Source organism: Gossypium hirsutum, chromosome D05 (genome assembly GCF_007990345.1).
Source record: "Gossypium hirsutum isolate 1008001.06 chromosome D05, Gossypium_hirsutum_v2.1, whole genome shotgun sequence".
NCBI lineage: Eukaryota > Viridiplantae > Streptophyta > Magnoliopsida > Malvales > Malvaceae > Gossypium > Gossypium hirsutum.
In genome coordinates this window covers 4,850,380-4,871,510 of record NC_053441.1, presented here as the reverse complement: position 1 = coordinate 4,871,510, position 21,131 = coordinate 4,850,380, and the positions used below count along the sequence as shown (strand labels likewise).

At 35.5% G+C, this 21,131-nt stretch overlaps 5 protein-coding genes across 5 annotated transcripts; 3 read left to right on the top strand and 2 right to left on the bottom strand.

The window, feature by feature from the left end:
* Nucleotides 1–1,234: 1,234 nt before the first annotated feature.
* Nucleotides 1,235–3,687, bottom strand: LOC107906842 (U-box domain-containing protein 45). Its single transcript, XM_016833969.2, has 2 exons — nucleotides 2,859–3,687; nucleotides 1,235–2,494 (listed from the first exon to the last, which is right to left on the bottom strand). The coding sequence occupies exons 1-2, from the start codon at nucleotides 3,476–3,478 to the stop codon at nucleotides 1,567–1,569; spliced, it is 1,548 nt and encodes a 515-aa protein (XP_016689458.1). The 5' UTR covers nucleotides 3,479–3,687; the 3' UTR covers nucleotides 1,235–1,566.
* Nucleotides 3,688–5,732: 2,045 nt separating this feature from the next.
* Nucleotides 5,733–10,600, top strand: LOC107906843 (probable CCR4-associated factor 1 homolog 7). The gene is made up of 5 exons (XM_016833970.2): nucleotides 5,733–6,779; nucleotides 6,853–7,182; nucleotides 7,294–7,459; nucleotides 9,046–9,328; nucleotides 9,433–10,600. The coding sequence occupies exon 5, from the start codon at nucleotides 9,540–9,542 to the stop codon at nucleotides 10,362–10,364; it is 825 nt and encodes a 274-aa protein (XP_016689459.1). The 5' UTR covers nucleotides 5,733–6,779; nucleotides 6,853–7,182; nucleotides 7,294–7,459; nucleotides 9,046–9,328; nucleotides 9,433–9,539; the 3' UTR covers nucleotides 10,365–10,600.
* Nucleotides 6,561–7,453, top strand: LOC107902806 (uncharacterized protein At2g39795, mitochondrial). The gene is made up of 3 exons (XM_041092129.1): nucleotides 6,561–6,596; nucleotides 6,989–7,182; nucleotides 7,294–7,453. The coding sequence occupies exons 1-3, from the start codon at nucleotides 6,561–6,563 to the stop codon at nucleotides 7,451–7,453; spliced, it is 390 nt and encodes a 129-aa protein (XP_040948063.1).
* A 3,042-nt stretch (nucleotides 10,601–13,642) lies between the features above and the next one.
* On the top strand, nucleotides 13,643–15,783 carry LOC107903266 (brassinosteroid-related acyltransferase 1). The gene is made up of 3 exons (XM_016829297.2): nucleotides 13,643–14,195; nucleotides 14,396–14,863; nucleotides 15,165–15,783. Exons 1-3 carry the CDS (start codon nucleotides 13,746–13,748, stop codon nucleotides 15,660–15,662), a joined length of 1,416 nt encoding a protein of 471 aa, XP_016684786.1. The 5' UTR covers nucleotides 13,643–13,745; the 3' UTR covers nucleotides 15,663–15,783.
* A 167-nt stretch (nucleotides 15,784–15,950) lies between these two features.
* On the bottom strand, nucleotides 15,951–20,143 carry LOC107906846 (two-component response regulator ARR12). The gene is made up of 6 exons (XM_041093233.1): nucleotides 19,769–20,143; nucleotides 19,177–19,329; nucleotides 18,537–18,929; nucleotides 18,147–18,223; nucleotides 16,917–18,071; nucleotides 15,951–16,310 (listed from the first exon to the last, which is right to left on the bottom strand). Exons 1-6 carry the CDS (start codon nucleotides 19,896–19,898, stop codon nucleotides 16,239–16,241), a joined length of 1,980 nt encoding a protein of 659 aa, XP_040949167.1. The 5' UTR covers nucleotides 19,899–20,143; the 3' UTR covers nucleotides 15,951–16,238.
* Nucleotides 20,144–21,131: the final 988 nt, after the last annotated feature.

Here is a 21,131-nt window from a genome sequence, read left to right as displayed (position 1 = left end):
TTAAAGAAGAGGGTAATGGTCCAAAGCCAAGATGCTAAGATTCACATCTCCGAGTCAGATTTATGAGGTGTTACTTCTTAAGTGTGATTGTGTGAATCAATTGGACTAAGTTTGTCTTTCGTAGACTATACATGTTTAGATGCAGCTAAGTGTAGACTGAACCCAAAAGCATTGTGAAAGTTTGTACCTTTTTAAGTTATTTTTCCAGTCCCCAAACATGACTTACCTTTTTAATGAAGTTTCTTGTCTTAGCCAATAATCTATGGTATTGGTAATGGACATGGTTATTATGATGTCAAAGAATTTTGGCCATTTTAGAGAAAAGGAAAATGAGCAGATAAAGAAATGAAAGAGAAAGGACAAACGACAGGTCTGAATTTTTCATTAGCCTCGTGAAAAATCATAATTTCCCATATAGAATATACAAACCAAACAACAAAACTCAATTTCAAGCACCACAGATGAGACAACAAGAGTGACTTAAGTCGCCATAGGTAAATAAAGATGACTGGTGTAACTAGTAAACAATAATGAGCATCCAAGGAATAAAATACATCTGGAGGGTAGAAATTAGAAAATGCAAATTATTTATTTATTATTTCAGCCTAACAAATCAGATTCTTCTTCCTTGTGTTCCCATTTATTTATTAACCCTTCTCTTGATCTTAACTTGAGAATAGATTAGAAGTCAAAAAATATAATATGGCTCTGTAAACAATGTCAATGCAGAAGATAAATTATAGAAATGTTTCCCATCACAGATGCAAAAATAGCTTGAATTCGACTCTGTAAATCTAGAGATTCCCGATGAAATATGGTCAGAGTTAGAATTTAATTTAAAAAAAAAAGAAATGTTGACAAAGGTGAACAGATTCCCAGATGGAAATTGCAAAGAATGGTCCTTGTTTTACGTACAGGAGAAAATGACCGACACCTCTTTGCTTAACAGCACAGGTGGTGCGTGAGATGAAATAAATAAATAAATGGGGAGATTAAAGGCGTAGGGCCAAGGCTTTGGACAAAGCTGTACCTTTGAAGGGGTTGAAAGTGACGATTTGACCTTGATTATAGGGAGGTAGGGACTGAGTTGGCTACACCATTAATCCAACTTGACTAAATCAACCTTTAGATTTTCTCCTTTTTTGCATGCCATACCACTGACAACCAAGGATCACTTGGATCATATTTCGTCATTCAGACCATTCATGACTTCATGCTTCTTTCACTATTCGGATCCCCAAAGGTGTGTTTTTATTAAATTTAATGCTAGCAGAGCTCATCACATCAGATCGATCACATTTCCCACACACCATGGATTTGCGAGTTATTTTTTTAAACTCAACCCAAAAGAAAGAAACGGTTTCTACAAAGGTTATGATGGAATATTGACAACGGCGATATCATACATTGACAAAAGCTACAAAAAAAACTAAAAGTAAAAGGAAAAAAAAAGAAAAAAAGGAACAATGGGTGTGTGGAAACAAGACTAAAGCTACAGGCTTCTAATTCTTCACTCTCCATTCACTGCAAATTGCTGAAGGTGGTAGGTAATTCATTTTTTTGGGGTCAAAAGGGTAAGCTCTTTGAAGTCGTGCTTGCTGTGAGTGACTTGAAATGCTCTGATGGAACAAAATCTTGTGGCAAATTGGCCCTATTCACAATTCTCCTCATATTGTTTTGCAAACTCTGTTGGACCAACTGTTTAACAGCTTTCTTCTCCTCGCTCATCATGCCTGCTTCTTCCACCAAGCACTCCTTTCCGTTCAGATTTGTTGAAGACGATGATGAAGAGCCGCAAATTGGAGCCGAGACAGCTGCATTCATGTTCCCACCGAAGTTTTCTGAAACTCGCTTCCCTTTGTCAACTCTCAGGACCTCCAAGATCCTAGAAGCTCTCTTCTGAGCCAATGTACTACCCAAAAGTGTTAGCTCAAGCAATGATGAAACAATGCCAGCTTCGATCATGGCCTGTCTATCTCCATATGCTTTATGTGCCATTACCATAAGAATATACGATGCCTTCTCTTGACACCCTGGCGAATCGGTCCAATTCAACACGTCCACCAAAATCGGGAATGCTTCTGGTGCAATACTAATGCCTTTTCTACCTTCTGGAGTGGATACTACATTGCTCAAAATGGAAAGAATCCTTTCACTGACTTCCATGTCCCCCAAGGCATTCAGTAGAAAAGGTATCAAATCAGCTTCCAAGATGAAGGATATGTTTGATGGGGAGATGGATAGATTATAAAGAGCTCGAAGAGCATCATGTCTGGCTTGAGACCTGCTGTTTGTGTCCAAAATCTTGAGGGATTTTACCAGGAAAGGGATAGCCCCCGAAGAGCCAATGATAGGCTTATTTGAATCCAAGGCGCTCAAGCCAAGGAAATTTGCGACTACCGCATCTGAAACTGCTTGGTTTGGCTCGTTTGGGGATTCAAGTAGCTTTAGCATCTTATGCACAGCCCCTGCTTTGACAATGGCTGCTTTGTTCCTGCAACAGGGTTTTTATAAAAGAATTATATTTTAAGTAACAAAATCAAACAAGCAAAGCTGTACCCAGAAAAAGGAAATTAATCAGATTAAAGACAATTTAAATGCATTATTCTACAAATCCGGATCTGTTTCAAGAAAATAACAGGGCATGCAAGCAAAAACATGGAAAATGACTTGTCCGACCAAATTCCCTTCAATCATTTCAGCCTTTTTTATTTTCTCTCTTTATAAAAAAAAAAACCCAACATTGGCAAGAAACCCATCAAAACACCAACAAAAATTCTAGATTAAGATTAAAAACATTAGAAAAGGGCTTGTTATTAAACTCAGAAAATAACTTTTGGCAAATTTAGGAAACTTACGCGTCATTTCCGATTCCTAGATTAAGCAAGGCATAGAGAGCAGCGATCTGTGAATCAGAATCTTGAAAATCAAGCATTGCAACCAAAGGCGGAATGGTTCCGAGCATGGCCAAAGTCATTCTGGCTTCTGAGTCTTCTTTAGTAAGAGACCTGACTCTACACGCAGCTTGTACGTTTCTCTCTTTGTCTTCCACTTGCAACTCCTTAACCACGCGCTTCAATTCCTCCAAAGCTTCCACTTTCCTCTTAGTCTCAGCAGCAGTTTCAGTTTCAACCAAGTTCAAGAGATCGGCTAGCTTCTCCGACTTGCCATTGCTGTTGGGTTTCTTTACTACTTTGTCCGCCTTTTTCGGATCATTGAACTCTTTCAACACCGACTTCATTGTGGTGGTGGGTGGCGGAGGTTGAGACTGAGAGCCAGTGTCGTTGAGCATTTCTTGCATGAGCTGGTGGCGGTGGCGGGAGCTTGCTCCACAGCTTACTGCGTCGAAGATTTTTCTTCGGAATGTGGCGCCGGTGAAGGCCGTCCATAATCTGAAGTTGTTTCCGGTACTACTGGTGGCGGTGGAAGGGCGATCGAGGGCTATGGATCCGATGTCGTTTCTGTGACACTTGGCCATTTTTCTTTTTCTTTATTGCAAAAGAAAAAAACAAGCTTCACATTTGCAAAAGAAAAAGAGAACAGAGCTTTGGCTTTGAGAGAAGTGGAATTCAACAAGAGGAAGAAGAAGGGCTAATTCTTCGTAATCATTCCACTCTGTTTTATTTATTTTAGTTTTTATTAATAATTTATTCACTTTTTTTCAGAGCTCAAAAATAGAGAATTTATATATTTACTTTTTTCGGTTTGTTTATTTATAACTACATCTGCATATGTCAGAAAGAAATTTATTACAGTGAAAATATAATTAAAACACCGTAAAAACAAACGGGGTGTTTTGGATAGCGTTAACGGCTGTCTGAGTGTCTACTTTTTATGTTGGATCGGTTTTACTTTTTAAGTACATCTATACTAGTATACTTCTTTTTCCTCGCTGTCATGACTTAAAATACTAAAAATATTATTAAAATTTGGAAATTTTTTCATAACAAAATCACAAATTTAAAATATAAATATCTTGTGTAAAATATTAATTAATAGTAACACATTATATAAATGATATTAGAATAAAAAAATTAAATATTATGATGTCATCAATCTTGAGTTCATATCGAGATAATTTTTTGTCATCAATTTAATTAAATATATTATTCATATACACAACTAGTAAAGATAATAAATTTATGTGGATTCAAATCACATCATGTGTATGTTTTTATGGATTTTTAAAGTAAAAAGACTAAAATACTCTAAAATAATAAAATTATAGAAAAAATTCTCGTAACTTCCTAATCGAGTTGGTGACATCAACTCAGTCAATACTTTAAATAATGATAAGTACAAATATGCAACTAATGGAGGCAATAAAGTGTACATAATAAAATTGCAATGTATAAAAATATCAAAATAAAGTTTTAGTTTAATGGTAAATTAAATATTTAACTAATGTAATTGATGTAGATTCAAATCCCATTATATACATATTTTTATTGACTTTTTAAGTGAACGTAATAAAATACTCTTAAATAATTTTACTTATTTTAATTACGGAAAGACACTCATTTAACTTCTTAATTGAGTTGGTGACCCGCTTGAAGATGACACGGACTCAATAAGGTTTTCAAATTAGTAAAAATATCAAATAAGTTAAATTTTATACTCATATAATTCTTTATGAGTTTGATATTATAAATAAAAGTGATATCAACCTAATCATAAAAAACACTAAAAAAAACAATAAAAATCAAATTAGTTAAAATGGAATTCAAAATAAAAAGAGCATTTAAAAAAAAAAAACTTCCCTACATTTCCTCATGTAGTTTTTTTTATTAAAAACTATGTATATATATATTTTACCTTAAAAAGTAATTAATATTTAAAAAGTTTCTATATATTTTTAAAATTTTGCACTTATGTATAATGAATGTGCTATAAGACAAGTTCAAATGAAGTTAATTAATCTTTTAAGTATTAAAAAATTAAATTAAATTATCAAACCTCGTAAAACATAATTTATAAAGTTAAAAAAATCTATTAAAAATAGTGGTATATTACCTACATTTTGTTAATGCATATTAAAAAGATGGTAACAATCAGGGGATTTTTGAAAAAAATTACTCAATCGACGCATTGTAATTTATTTTAAATAAAAAATAAATTAGGAAAACGATAAAAGTGAAGTGGGTAAGGGAAGGCTTATAAGGGAAGCCATCGTGCGTTTATATTTAATCTGTTTTTCTATGTTTTGTTTAGTGCAATTTTGTTACGGATTTATAATAAAAGAGAAATGGGAAAACGTGCAAAGGGGTATTGATAGTGTGTAAAAGGATGCAATGGGAGAGCTGCTGTCATCTCATCTGGTGCCGTTCCTTTGATATCATCAAAAGAGGCTTACTGTGGGCTCAGTTCTCACTCCACCCCCTGCTGTAAACGTATACAAATATATATAACAGGGGATTGGACTTTGGGAAAGTAGCCGCATTTATTCTCTGACATTGGATCGACCCAAAAAAGCCCATGTGGCGTTGGCATAGGCAACCCCCAGCCAACCCTGATTCTCTTTTCCTACTTCCCAAGAATTATAATACTCCCTGTTATTTTTGAAATAAAAGCCCACTAGTGTGTACGACAGTCCAATTATTTCTTGCCATATTCAAGGCCCAAGATTTATAAGAAGGAATTCCTTTCTTGGGCATCTGCAATGGAAAATAAAAGGTTGTTCGTCCGGGCCCAAAATGTATCCCTTAAGTTGCTTACTTCTTCTCCTATCATTCAAATCTGTAGCTTTGCTGCCGCTTCATCAACAACCCAACACCATCACATCATGTAGCTCACGCATACCTCAATATATATATATCCATACTGTACCTTCACCACATGGGTTACCTCTACAATACACTAGTTCAATGTCTATCCTCAAGCTCGCCACTCTCTACCATTGCTTCTGGATGGAGCAATATTTCCCCCTCCAATCTTTTGAGACAATTGTCAATATAACTTAAAATTTTCATTACCACAACGTTGACGCCCACCCATATAAGCAAGCAAGCAGCCGTATATGCCACTCAAAAGGAAACTTAAAAATTTATGCTTACAAGGCTAGGTCTGTTAAACCCCGTCCGCGTTTTCCTTCACTCCCTCTTTTCCCTAAACTCGTTGACAGAAATCTGTTGACTCACTGTGTTCCCAACCTCTAGACCTGCTACTTACAATGCCCGATTTCATAATTTCAAAGTTCTCGTTTCCTTCCTCGCTTTCTTTTTGGGTTCTAGGGTTTGTTACCAACACCCATAGCTGAAAGTTCAAAATCTGATTTTTTTTCCTTTGTTTTCAGATCTGCTTCCAGCATCTAAACGCGACCGTTCCCTGAGCTCAACTCGGAGCTTAAAATTTTAAGGGTTTGGAATTTGGTAAAGATTAAAAAGAAAACGAAAAAGAAATTCAACATATTATAATTTTGTTCTCCTTTTATTACTACTATTTTCCCCCAAAATTTAACTTTGCTTTTCCTGATTCGTTTAATCTTTTAAACCCTAATCTTAAAAGCTAAAACCCCATTACATTGATTCGGGAAACTGAAGTCGCCAACAGTCAAAATAAAAATGGCTCGCTTCATTCGAACAGCTCAAAGAGCATTTGTCTCTGCTGCTTCGAAAACCCTAACTAATGGCAGCCAATAACGAATCGCATCTGCATCTTCTCTACTCCAATTTAATCCCTACGCAACCTCCCAAACCCACAAATCGCCTTTCACAGCCAAATTCATCAGAATCCTAAGCAATGAGATCGAGAACCAGCTGGACTACGCTCCTCCCCATCAGGTAACTATTTATTTCTATCAAAACGATTTATTCCCAAATTTCATTTCAATTATTTTCTACACAATTTATGTAGCCTGCTACGAGTTTCAATTCCTTTACGGCCCGAGACCGACCGGGAGAGATGTGGATGACAATGAGGGGAAAATACGGAGAATATGAAGAAATTAAAATTGAAGTAACCATGTTTGACGGTTGTTTTTGTTCCTAAGCCTGGAGAAGATAGCACTGGGGAGAATGTGGTTCTTCGCATTAGCTTGCTTGTTGATATTTCCAAAGGTCAAGGTTATCCTGATATGGAATTTTTGTGCTCAGCTTGGCCTGATCAATTAGAAATCCAGAAAGTTTACCTGCTAAATCGCGATAAGACTATTATTAACCCTTACATGGGACGTGATTTGAGGAGGTATGTTATGAAGCACAGCTTGCAAGCTTGTTTAGTACAGTTTCTACTTCCTAATGTTAATTGGCAAACTCTACAGTGATATTTTGTTTTGGTGTTTTGTCGTTGTTTCAGGAAAAAGAATAGGAAGCTTCAGAGGACACTTGATGATTACTTGGAAGAAAGGGGAGTAAATAATGAACTCTGTGTTTTCCTGCACGAGTATATGATGAATAAGGATAGGATTGAATTGATCCAGTGGTTGGGAAATGTCAAATCCATTGTGCAGAAATAGAATGAGGTTTGCTTATAAAAATCTGATCTCTGCTTTCTAGTTTTTTTCTGCACGAGGTTCATAAGATTTCTGTTTAGGTTCCTCTATGATTTGTAGCAGTCTCTATGAAACATGAAATATAAATTGGTTGACCATATTTCGGCATTGGACTGTTATTCAGAGTTGTAAAGGTAAGAAATCTTACTGGTGCAGGTAAAAATAAGTTTATGAGGATTCTATACATCCGCCAACTCTCTCTTTTAGAGCTTGGATTTGTTGTTAACTATATTTTAGGGTCTCAGAGTAGTGAACAACCTTTATTTTGGTGTTCTAGCAATCCTTGCCCAGTAATTGTAATTGCATTGCTTCATTGTGTTCCTCAAGTAATGCATGATATCTGCAAGACTCAATTCTAATGTATGCATATGAAAGGGTTGGTAATTGCTGAAAATACAGTAACTTCAAAATAAAACTAACTGAATTATCGCAAACCTTCACCTTGGGAAGGAAAAAAAAGAACAAAATGTATCAATTTCTGCTAGCAGGAAGCTACATTATTTCTTGAGCCCTTGCATTTGTTATCAACCAAATAAGACAGCAATTAAACTTAAGTTAAAATGGCGTCTTTAGTTCCTAAATCTATATATAGAAACATACAAGAGAATTAGTCGAAGTTTCACACGGTTCTGTTTTGTCTGTTACAAAGCAATCCGTCTTACCTTTACAAATAAACCGTGTCTGAAATACGGATTATTGGACCCCTTTGTTTTGAACAACAATGCATGCGGTCTTAACTTCTTGAATAAATATATTCAATTTGACTCAATTCGATTAAATTGAGTTTAGTTAAAAAATAGAATTTATCATCTCGATTAACTTGAATTTCTTTTACTCGATTCGACTCAATTGAATGTTCACTCCTACCAAATTTTTGATTTCTATAGTTATTTTTTTGTCCAACTAATTTACGATTTGCTAATTGGCCAGGAAATAGAAAAATAGAAATAGAAATGGAATAAATAATTGCATGTATTGTATGGCTTTAATAATGCACATCAATAATACATAACTCCTTTTAACTCTTTAATAGAAAGAGACGCGAGTGAACATGCAATGAATTTCAGCCAGTATTTGATAAAATAATTGAGCCCCATACAGGTCACCTTAATTCCACCATTAACCAATCACCTAAACATCTGGTCCAGTCCACTCAGCTTACTAACATTGTGAGCTCTTGTAAAGGGACTTGGAACACATTTTTTACTTGTCAATCTCTAAAACCACACGTTATTCACAATACCAATATTGATTGGTTTTAAGATAAAAAAAATGTAAACTTATTTGTTTACAAAAATATTCTTTTTAACAGTACTGACAGAGACGAACTGTAAATAAAAAGGAATATTTAGGGAGTCAATTCATTATAAAAGCAATCTGCTACAAAATAATAATAATAATAAAACATCAGGTTTGTTATTGTTTAGACACTGACGTGGTAGGATATATGCTATTTTCTAGTACAGTCCTAACTCCAATATCTAAATATCACTACAAATACAATGTTCTCTCTCATCATCAATCATGCGGGAATAAAATATTTCCTATTTTAGCAGGTTTTTTAAGACTGGAAAAGGCAACCTCAGAACGATGTCGTATCAATGAGTTTCAAGTTACAACGCCGTCGTTTCTGACATTGTCCATCCCTTTCCCTTTGTACATCCCTGTCCTTCCTTCCTTCCTTCCTTGCCTTTAAGATGACACCCCAGTCGTAAAAGGGCTCTAAGCCTCGTCCGCGTTTTCCTCTTTTCCCTTTACTCGTTGACCGAAATTTCTCGACTCACCGTGTTCACAACCTCTAGATCTGTTACTTACAAGGCCCGATTTCATAATTTCAAGGTTAGATCTCGTTTCCTTCCTCGCTTTCTTTTTGGGTTCTAGGGTTTGTTACCAACACCCATAGGTTAAAGTTCTAAATCTGTTTCTTTTTTCCTTGTATTCAGATCTGCTTCCAGCATCTAAACGCGACCGTTTTCGGAACTCAACTCGGAGCTTCAATTTTTAAGGTTTGGAATTTGGATGTGCTTGTCTTTTATTTGGTCTACTGGAAATGTCGGTTTTGCCCAAAGGTGATTCAGTTCATATTCGAGAAGTTTGGAACGATAATCTAGAAGAAGAGTTTGCTTTGATCCGTGAAATTGTTGATACCTATAATTATGTAGCTATGGATACTGAGTTCCCGGGTGTAGTTCTACGTCCTGTTGGTTCTTTCAAGAATATCAGTGATTATAACTACCAAACTTTGAAAGATAACGTGGATATGTTGAAGTTGATCCAATTAGGGCTCACTTTCTCGGATGAGAATGGCAACCTTCCCACTTGTGGAACTGACAGCTCTTGCATTTGGCAATTCAATTTCTGCGAGTTCAATATAAGCGAAGATATCTTTGCTAGTGATTCCATTGAGTTGTTGCGCCAGTGCGGGATTGATTTTAAGAAGAACAATGAGAAGGGTATCGACGTGAAGCGGTTCGGCGAGCTTCTGATGTCTTCCGGGATTGTGCTGAATGATGCTGTGCATTGGGTAACTTTTCATAGTGGATATGACTTTGGGTATTTGCTAAAGCTATTGACTTGCAGGAGTTTGCCCGATAATCAAGCGGGATTCTTTGATTTGATCAATATGTATTTTCCCATGTTGTACGATATCAAGCATATGATGAAGTTTTGCAATAGCCTGCATGGTGGTTTGAACAAGCTTGCTGAGTTGTTGGAAGTGGAAAGAGTTGGTGTGTGTCATCAAGCTGGCTCGGATAGTTTGCTCACATCGTGCACGTTTAGGAAGTTGAGAGATAACTTTTTCAATGGCTCCACTGAGAAATATGCAGGTGTACTGTATGGCCTAGGGGTCGAAAGTGGACAGACTACTAATTAGAAAGAAGAAATAATAATTGGGAAAAGGTTGATGAATGTAGACTACTTGAGTGTGAGACTTTATAATTTTCATTGTATACATTGGCAAAAATGATTGTTAATTTAGTTGTGAGCTTATCTCCTTTGCTTGCATTATAACTGAAACCTTAACTGGTTTTCTATTCTAGTTCTAGTTGAAAGTCATGTATAAATTATGCAGTTAGTGTTTCAATAATAATTTGAACCATTGGCATCTCACTTGAGATATCCTCTTCATCTATTTCCTCGTTTGTGTTAATTTGTGCTTAGTCTTTGGAAAAGAGAAATTCTGTTTTGGGGATCCTTTCGAAAAACTATATTATCTGTTTTAGTGTGGGCATAACAAACCTGTTTATCATCTCTCTATAGCTATGAGTGACGGGGTTCTTTGAGCAATCTTGAAAAGGATTTTACCTCTTGATTTTTAAGAACTAGAATACATAAAAGTTGCATACTCCTATGCTATCGTATTCTTGTGGCATTAATTCCCTGTTTCGAAATTAAATCTATGAAAAACAAGCATATTGTCCAATGCTATGTCTGGTTGTTAGCTGTTGTATGAACATTCAAATTAGATGCTGCTTGCAAATGGTTCCCTACTTAACTACTTGCTCTCATCCTTGATTTTGGTCTTAGGATGAGAACAAGAGAAGGGAGACAAGGTTGCAGATATGTTTAAATGAAATGTCTATAGGGATCCCTTCTACTAGATATAACCGGTAAGCTGCAGTTCCTTCCAGCATAAAATTTTAGGGTGGTTATTTCTTGTTCATTATTTATCACACGTCATAATCGAATTTACGTGCTTTATTGGTGTTGGTTAAAGAGTAGTGGTGAATGGTTGTGTGGTCACTTCTCTTTCCCTATTTTGCTTTTGCTGATGAGGGATGACTAAAATTATCATTATGCAGCATTAGAAGAAAATTTTGCAGCGATGATGCAGATCGATTATAGTTGTCTCTGCATTACAATAAGGTAACATCATTCTCTTTGAAGGGTCTTGGACATATAAGATCAAGTGGAAATGGAGAATTATAGCAAGAGAGATCAGGAGTCGGGTATTTAATTAACAGATTTCTTGGTTTTCCCAAGAACTTACGGAAGTAAGTTTGTGGGGACACATCTTGGATTCATCCACCCGCAGAGCCCTATCCTCGTATTTCTGAGCCGCAGAAAGCTGCTACTGTATAAGAAATTGACATGGATTTAACAGGGTCTGATCCTCCTTTAAGATAGCATCTAAATCGTGGATTAAGATTCGGGCCTGGATACAAAAAGAACAGAGAAGTAAATCGCCATGCAATCCACAGACTGCGGCAAAGCACAGTGAAACCGGAAGTAACTGTTAGATGGCGTACTATTCAAAGGACTTTTTTTGCAGGCATTAATCAGTTCTAAATCAAATCTAAATGTTCATTTTTTTTGGGGATAAAAATAAAAATTTAAAACGAATCCGACAATTGAAATACAAACAAGACACAACAGAAGCATCCTCGTTTGTTCATCTGTCACTTAATTAATCTGTTAGGATTATAATACAAGATTCATATAATAAAACACAATCAAACACAATCCCACGTTTTCTGGTATGTACTTTTTTAATTTTTGCCTCTAAAGATTGAAAAGTCTAACTTCAATCAATCTAAATCCTATACTTGAGAAGATCGCATGTTGGCCACTTCTGCATATCTTCGAAGAAGAAGCAAATTAACTTTACTAAAAAGGGTAAACAACATACTTGATCATTCAACTTTCAGTACGAACATAAAAAAATTGTAAATTGGGTATTACAGTTAACAGCCGTTTTCATTTTAGCTACCCAACTTTATTAAGCTTTCATTTTGGTCACATGTTAATTCAATGTTATTGTACGCTCATTTTAGTCACTCAAATTTAATAAGCTTTTTATTTTGGTCACTCATTTATTTTTTAAAGATTAATTATATATATTGCAAAGATATCCGAACGGGGAAATTTTAAAATCCTAAAAATGAGAATTTAGTGATTAGTTTAACCTAATAAAAATTAGGTGCCAAGGAAACAAAAGTGAGGCTTCTGTTGCTTAAAGCAGTGCTAATAAGTTAATAATATTTTTGCCTTTTTACATGTTTGGCCTTTCAACAAATCTTTAGTTCACCAATTAATCTTTGAAGCAAACTAATGAACATAATATATATAGTATGCGGCCTAAAGTTGAGTTCAAATGATACATTAATTAATACATATAAGAGTAGAAGAGTACAGTATTAACTTAAATTGGAAGTCCATCATAACCAATACAGTAGCAAGCACGATTTTTCACTCTTATTCTAGTTTCAGTAAAGCACTGGTCATTTGTAGACAACATATCTATTTAAGCTGGAAGCAAGAAATATTTAATTCCATTTTAAGACTGAATCCACAGTGACAGAGATTATAGCGGAAAGAAATCATGAAAAGGGTGGATGGGGGGAGAAAATAAAGAAAGCTGGAAATGAGGCAAAGTGCTGGGAAAGTGGAGACAAATAGACACAAGTCAGGGGTTCATATATACGCATGCTTAATTTGATATATATTTGCTATTCTTATTTCTTACAACAGCAACACCCCCACACCTCTCATGACATGCCAACCTGTTTTTCCATCTACTACCTTTCTTTCTCTCCAATCAACTGCTCTACTTTTCTTTTTAACTTTGATTTTACTAGTATATATATTATTGTCCAAGTGTGCATAGAATCTCGTTATTATTTAACTATGCTACCGAACAAAAGCTCATTGAAATGTAGGGATTTCCTGCTGCATTTTGCTTTCCACGCTCTTCTTCATGCGTAAAATGGTTAATCGGTTATTTGCTCTCAATCATTCACTTATCATTACACATTAATGGTGATAACAGTTAACAATTCCAAAACACAACATACATATATGTATTAACTTACCTGTTCTTTTCTTCGTCTTTTTAAATACTTGTGTTTAATGAAAATGATAACCCAAGAAACCCTAATTTACTCATTACATTCTAGCTAGGTACCGAAGGGTTCATCTTATAGACATTCAGGGCCCATCATTTGATGTTTTTACAAGAGTTCGGAGTGTATATATATATATATATAATAGGTATAGTAGGTCAGCATCAATCCCTTGGGAGTGCGAGCCAGATAATACAGTCGGCGTTTATATGTACAAAAGAACAAACACAGTACCATGCAAAGCATTAGTTTAATATAAGGCAAGCACTACAAACCATTCCCCATCTCATAAAAAACAACATAAAATAAATCCATAAAGAGATATAGGTTGGCTCCTAGGAATCTAAGCTCTTCTCTTTATAAATGTACATTGTCATTCTCTTCTGTTTCTCACAACAACAAAAGAAATATCCATGGCCACCCAACATGATGAGAATTATCCAACTGTTCGGGTTACTAAGACAGTTTCCGTACTCCCAAAGTCCTTGAATCCAACACAAAAGATCCATCTGTCTAATTTGGACAGGCAGTGTCCACTGCTAATGTACGTGGTTTTCTTTTACAAATCTTCTGCTGCATACCAGAACCTGCCTCTGGATTCAATTTTTAGTTGCTTAAAATCTGGGTTGGAAGAGACTCTTTCGATTTGGTATCCAGCTGCAGGTAGGTTGAGCTTGAACCCGAGTGATGGTAAACTTAACCTTTGGTGCAGCAATGATGGTGCAGTTCTAGTGGAGGCAGTTACCAGTGCTAAGATCATTGAACTTGGAGATCTTTCTCAATACAATGAATTCTTCGAGCATCTGGCTTACAAGCCTGATTTTCATGGCAACTTCTCGGAGATGCCATTAGTTGTTGCTCAGGTGAGTTTATATATATATATACATGTTTCGACCCATTTTTTAACTGATAACAAAAATCTTGAGATGAAATTCCCTGATGTCCTGCCTCGACGGATTTTAATTATTTCCTCCCCCTATTGATAAGTTAGGTTCCATTCATCAAGCTATATAGCATTATATTGAAGGACTTAGCAGACTGGACAACTTGTTACATGATGTAGGTTACCGGGTTCGGGTGTGGAGGCTATTCAATCGCTATTGGTTCGAGCCACTCTTTGTTTGATGGACCAGCCACCTATGATTTTCTCCATGCATGGGCTTCTAATTCTGCTATTTTGAAACAAAAGAGAGGCACCGAGCTTTACAAACCTGTGCATGAGAGGGGGGCATTGTTAGTGAAAAATCCGGGGATTACAAAGTTGCCTGAAAGTGGGAGCTCGGCCACAAGGGCTGTAGCCATAGATCACCTATACCAGTTGATAAAACAGGCTATGAGTGGTCAAACTTGTGGTCCAGATACGAAGTTTGGATCCGGAAAACTCCCTGATGTGGGAAACTCTAATCTTGTTCTCAAGACATTCCATCTCAGTGGTGCAATGATAGAAAGCTTAAAAAGCAAGGTCTTTGGTGAGAGGAGTGGCAGCTTTTCATGTTCATCCTTTGAGCTGCTTGCTGCTCACTTATGGAAGGTAAATTAATTTCTTAACTACCTATTTCAGTTTTCAGAGGATCGGTCTTTCCTAGTTTTTAATGCTATATAAATCATCATAATATTGAGTGTAAAATTTTCAATCCTCCATGAGGCTATAGAGACAAAACTAGAATGAGCGCACCCACAGGAAGAATTTTATGTTTTGATAACAAAAACTAAATCATGTACGCACAATAATTTGATGGTTCAATTTTATGCAGATGATCATATGCTATTTACACAGGTAATGTGCACTTATACCATAATGAACTAGTGTTTTTTGGTTTTTGGGACTCCAGGCAAGAACCAAGGCATTAGGAGTGATGAAAGGATCAATGGTATGCTTGCAATTTGCTGTGGACATAAGGAAGAAGACGGTGCCCCCACTGCCAGAAGGCTTCAGTGGCAACGCTTATGTATTAGCCTCTGCTGCCTTAACAGCTGAAGAACTGGAGGCAGGAAGCCATGAAGATATCGTAGACAAGATAAAAGAAGCCAAGCGTTCGATCAGCAACGACTATGTGATTGCATATAACCAGGCGTTAGATGGGCCTCAGGGCACTCTCCTTCCACTGAATGAGCTCACCCTTGTCTCTGATTGGACTAGGATGCCATTCCACAAGATTGATTTTTTTCACGGAGAAGCAGCCTATGTGTCTCCATTGCTTTCTCCAATTCCACAAGTTGCTTATTTTATGCAGGATCCCATCGATTCCAGAGGCGTCGATATGAGGATTGGGTTACTTCCTCAATCCCTCAATGCTTTCTCTCACTACTTCCTCACCAATATGCAATAATTTCCGACTTTTATCCCACAATAATTTTATACCATCTTTCTTTGTTTAAAAGGGGAAGCGCATAACGGGTGATAATTTACTTACTTCACTATGTCCTGAGAATGATATTTCGAATGCTATTGTTGTTTCTAAGAAATAAACTTCACTCATTTCTTCAACTAGCAAATTTGGTCCTAATTGAAGAATCCGATTTTAATCTTTAATTATGAACATTGCAAGTGCAAAAGATGAAGTAAAGCTTGTACTAATACAAAGCAAACCTTATAAATCTTCCATAATATGCATATATAGGGAAATAAGCAATTAATATTTATTCATTGAACAACATTGGACAGACCTTTGCTGCAGAAGTTGGAACTTGTCTGAGCTAGAAAAACTGGGCTATAACATTACACAAAAAAAAAAACTGCAAAAAGTTGAAAGGAATAATGAAGAAAAGAACAACGACAAGGCTGATAAAAGGAGGAAATAAGATAACAGATAGATTAGTCATCAGTTACATGAAGCAAAACTATCAAGAGAAAGGCAATGCAATGCAGATACTTCTTTCGCTGTTAGTGCGTCTACATTCTAATCTCAAATGCACGTTCTGAGAGAATAATCATTGTATCCAAAATCACCATCTGTTGGTTTCCCTTTATCATGGTCCTGCATCATAAACAAAGATAATACCCCAATTTTATACTTAAATGGTCAAAATCGTATATGCATCTTTGACGCAGATATTGTTATTGATGACCAATATTCAACAGAAAATAACAAGAGATTTACTTAAAACTGCTAAAAGATGAAGACCAAGAACTTCCTTTCTAAATTTAAAAAATGAGAGAATTTATCAGGAAACCATGTAATAAAATGATAGGGTGGAATAAATGAAACTGTTAAAACCATGACAGACATTTGGAGTAACTATAAAGCTAATAGTATAGACGTTAATAAACATCCTGATATTACAGGAAGGATTGATGATGAGTTTAAGGAAAAGATCAACTCTCGATTTAAGAAACATTACATTAGAAGAGATCTTTTCTACTCATTCACCAATGTATAATGTTAGTGTAAAATGAATGTCCATCGATACATGAATGCTAGTAAGTCCTAATACCATCTCAGTAAAATTGGAGAGGTTCATAAGGTTCATAGCCTTGAGTATCTTTAGTACTGGCTAATTTTGATGGCCAAAACTATGAAAATATAATTCAAGCTTCAGCTAAAGAAGAAACTACCACAAGAAATAGATGTGATTATGCTTACCTGTTTCGTCATTGCACTAGCCAGATCTTCCAATGAGCCAAGATTACCAGGAATATAACTTCCCTGTCGCCTAGGTTGGACTATAAGATACCCTTCCTTTTCAATGACCGATGGTTCCATAGCAAAGTTTTCACCTTCATTATCAGGAATGTAAATTCCCTGTCGGCTAGGTTGGACCATAAGATACCCTTCCTTTTCAATAACTGATGGTTCCATAGCTAAGTTTTCACCTTCACTACACTTGATGGATAAGGGATCAACAAAATCAAAACCCACGTTTCTGTTGAAAATTGGGTTATTTTGATCCAAGCATTGGCCCAACTGAGCCATATCACCATTAACAGCCCGTAAAGAGTTTATTGAACAACTTGGAACATTTGATTGGTAAGGGGCATCTTTCTTTGGGGCATTCCAGTCTTGAGGAGCACTACTGATTATTTTCCCCGCATTACAGCTGATTGGGAATGCTTGGTCTTGTATATCTGCTTTTGAACCATGTAATTGATTGGAAGCAGGAGCTATGGAAGTAAAGTCGGACAAGGTGCTCCTGTTGGGGAAGCCAGAAACACTGTCTCTCAAATTACTAGCATGCAAAGTAGGCAGCTGAGAGCTTCCCTCTAACAATAAGGAGTTGCTAGTAACACCAAGAAGAGGACTATTGGAGCAGCCTGCATCTATTAAACTGCCAGAAATGGAGGAAACGGGCAAAACAGTTGTATTATCGACAGATGGAAACTGTCCAACATGGCTAGCTGCCCTGTTATTTTGCAGTTGATCAAATTCTAATGACATTGGCATCCCTTGTAGAATGTTAGCATTATGGTTACCAGGAATTACAAAAGATTGCAACTTTCTCTGATAGGTACTGGTATTTCCCAAGTTTTGAACCGGACTTAATTGAACCAATCCTGAAGAAGGAAGTCCACTGATACCTACCCCAGCAGGTGTGTTCAATCTTCTGAGCACACCACTATGTTGGAAAGATCTAAAGGCTGCATTGTGAATCTGATCAGGTCCAGCCAATGTATGGAAATTCCCAAGTCCATTCATAGTCCCCATCCGCAAATGGGTAGAATCTACACTGCCTAAGGCTGCCGCCATATTGGCTTGCTGGTTTGCCACACAGCTGATTCTTTTCAGGTAAAGCCTAAATTTCTGCAACCCCAAAAAAGGAACTAGTTAGGTTCCTGGTATGTTTTGGATCACAGTAACTAAGTTAAGAAATAGTGCCTGGAGATGACTGGCAACATTTTCTCTGGTAAGATTTTCAACATTCATCAATTCTAGGATCTTTTTAGGTACAGCCTCTGCATTACAATCACATAAGAAGTTGATAAAAGCTCCATGCATAAGTAAATTCCGGTGAGATGAAACAATAAACCAGAGGACCTAGAACTGAATCTTCCCCAAAAGGAATCTTTAACCCAAGCATTGGCATTGATTGGTGAAACATGAATAATAAATGTTAGGAGTAGAATGTGAGAATTCAGGGATTCAAGCAGATGAAGAATATCATCTCAAATCATAATAATAATAATAATAATAATGGTTGCTAGAAATTTAAAATGATGGATCAACATGGGAGTCAACAAACAACAATAGTAATAGTTAAGAACATACTCTCAACGCCCAGTTGATTAACTGCTGCAACAAATTTGCGATGCAACTCCACTGACCAAACAACACGAGGTTTCTTTTGGGTTGACAAATCCTCATTATCATGTCCATTCTCATCACGCTCCTCATCTTCATCTTCATTCTGGTCCTTCCTCTTCTTGTTGAACTTCCCATTCTGATCAACATTTCCTAACCCTGCAGCCTCACTGCTGTCAATATAAGGCTTGTCTTGGCTGCCAGAACCATCCTGGTCTTTCCTATCAAATTTCTTTCTCCTGATTACATGTTGCCATATATTTTGTAGCTCCTCAATTCGAACAGGTTTCAACAAATAATCACAAGCCCCATGAGTAATCCCTTTCATCACAAGCTTGGTATCACCATTTGCAGACAACACTGAAGGCATTTTATCATACTATTAGTTAAAACAAAGATCCAATTTTAATTAGCAACTTCATGAATTGTCAGCACTATAATGGACTTTTAATTAGCTAAGGTTAAAAAAAGGTAATTGATCATATGTTATGCAAAACCTTCAAATTTTGGAATTATGAATAAGCATTTAGTTTCAAATAGTAAACACTTGATAAAAAAATGCATAAAGAATGTAAAAGAAGCCCAAAGAGTATAATTACTAGCTTACTTATGACAGGCAGGTCCATCTCAAGTCCCACAAGCTCAAGCAACTTAAAACCATCCATGTCGGGCATATGGACATCGCTGATAACCAAATCAAACTTGTTCTTGTTTTCTCTCAACATCTTTAATGCTGTGATAGCCTGACTTGTGGTGGTAACTGCAAATTACAGAATTTTCACACTAACATTTTCAAAGATTTAAAACCCATACATACAGTCAACCGAATCAATAAATGAAAAATAGCAAAATAAAAAGATTGAATTAGGATTCGTGGAAACAGAATCCAAAATTGAAACATTATCCAAATGTACGAGTTATGGGAGATTAAATAACACGAAGTCACCAAATCAAGAATAGAACCTCATTTAAAAAAAAAAAACCCCGAGTCTAATGCCTATCTACAGAATCGAAGAGAACCGGAAAAATGATATCTTTGTTTTGATTTTTACAATGAATTAAATCACAAAGATTTCACTTTAACGGAAACCAAGCCAACAAACAGAATAACTGTAAATACTCAACAGAAAAAAAAAAAAAACACAAAACCAATAACCCAAACAAAAGTGAGGTTTGTGTTAAATGAAGCAAAAACGAACCATTATACTTGCACTTAGTAAGCAAGGTTTCGAGCAGTAAAAGGCAAGTTGGATCATCGTCTACTGCCAAAACACGCATACCAACTGGAAACGAATCATTTTCGTCACTGATTACTCGCTCTACTCTCATTTTCTACTGCTTGTATTTCTTTCTATTTGACAAAATTAACACAATGTTTCGAGGTTTTGGAACAAAACCCAGAAACTAACAGCCACGGAAATTCGAGACACAGAGAAAGTGAGGGAACAAGTTTAGATTGTCATTAACGGGTTAATTTAGAAGGAGAGATAAGGATAGGAAGTGATTAGTAAGCTCAGGATGTGGAAAATGCCTTTAATATTAGAAAAACAAATGGCAAACTCTGTTCTTTCTAAATTTGTGAAAGTGAGAGTAAAGAATATAATATGGAAACTAAATTATGGTAATTAACTGTGAAAGCTGAATTTTCTCTGAAATTAATTCAATTACTATGAATTATTTTTTTGAAATTTTGTTGATTTTGTTTTAATTTCATATCCTCTTCCTAATTTTTAATTAGAATAAGAATATTATTATTGATTTTTTTATAAAGAAACCCTCCACATTCATTTAAAATTTGTGTTGAGTACATGAAAATCTATTCGACCTAACTTCTCCTTTACAAAAAAAACAATGGTCAAATTCTGCTATTAAACCCTGTATTTATGTAATTTGTGGATTTAGTATATGTACTTCAATTTGATCAATTTTAAGCCTTGCACTTTTCGAATATTAAATTTTTTGTCTTGACCCAATGGTAACAATTAAATACATTTGGTTAAATTATATCATTAGTCTTGTATTATGCATAAAGTTATAGGTTTAGTCTACGTTCACCAATTGGATCATTCATTCTTAGTGACTATATTTTTTTAATTTCAAAATTTAAGTCTTAATGCAAACAATAGTCCTTAACAAACAGGCATAACATTACACATGTGATAATATATTTGGCACATCAAATTTTAAGAACAGAACTTAACTTAATGATTTTAATAGTTATCATTTAGTTAGGACTAAAATTTTCAAATTTTAAAAGTAAAAAAACTGAAAATGATCAAATAAAAATACATACACTAAACCCACAACTTACGTAAAGTACAGAATCTAATACCAATATTTTTTTAAAAAAATAACCCACGACTCCACCATTGCAAATAAGAGTAATTGTAAATAATAAGTGATTATAAAATTTAACGTTTAGTTCTCATATATATATATATATTTCATTAATAAGTCATTAAATAATGAATTTTGCTTTCTTGCGTTGTTTACTTATTCTAAATCTACCATCAGTAAATATAAGAGAGAAAATTCCTAAAAGAACATTAGAATACAAGAAAT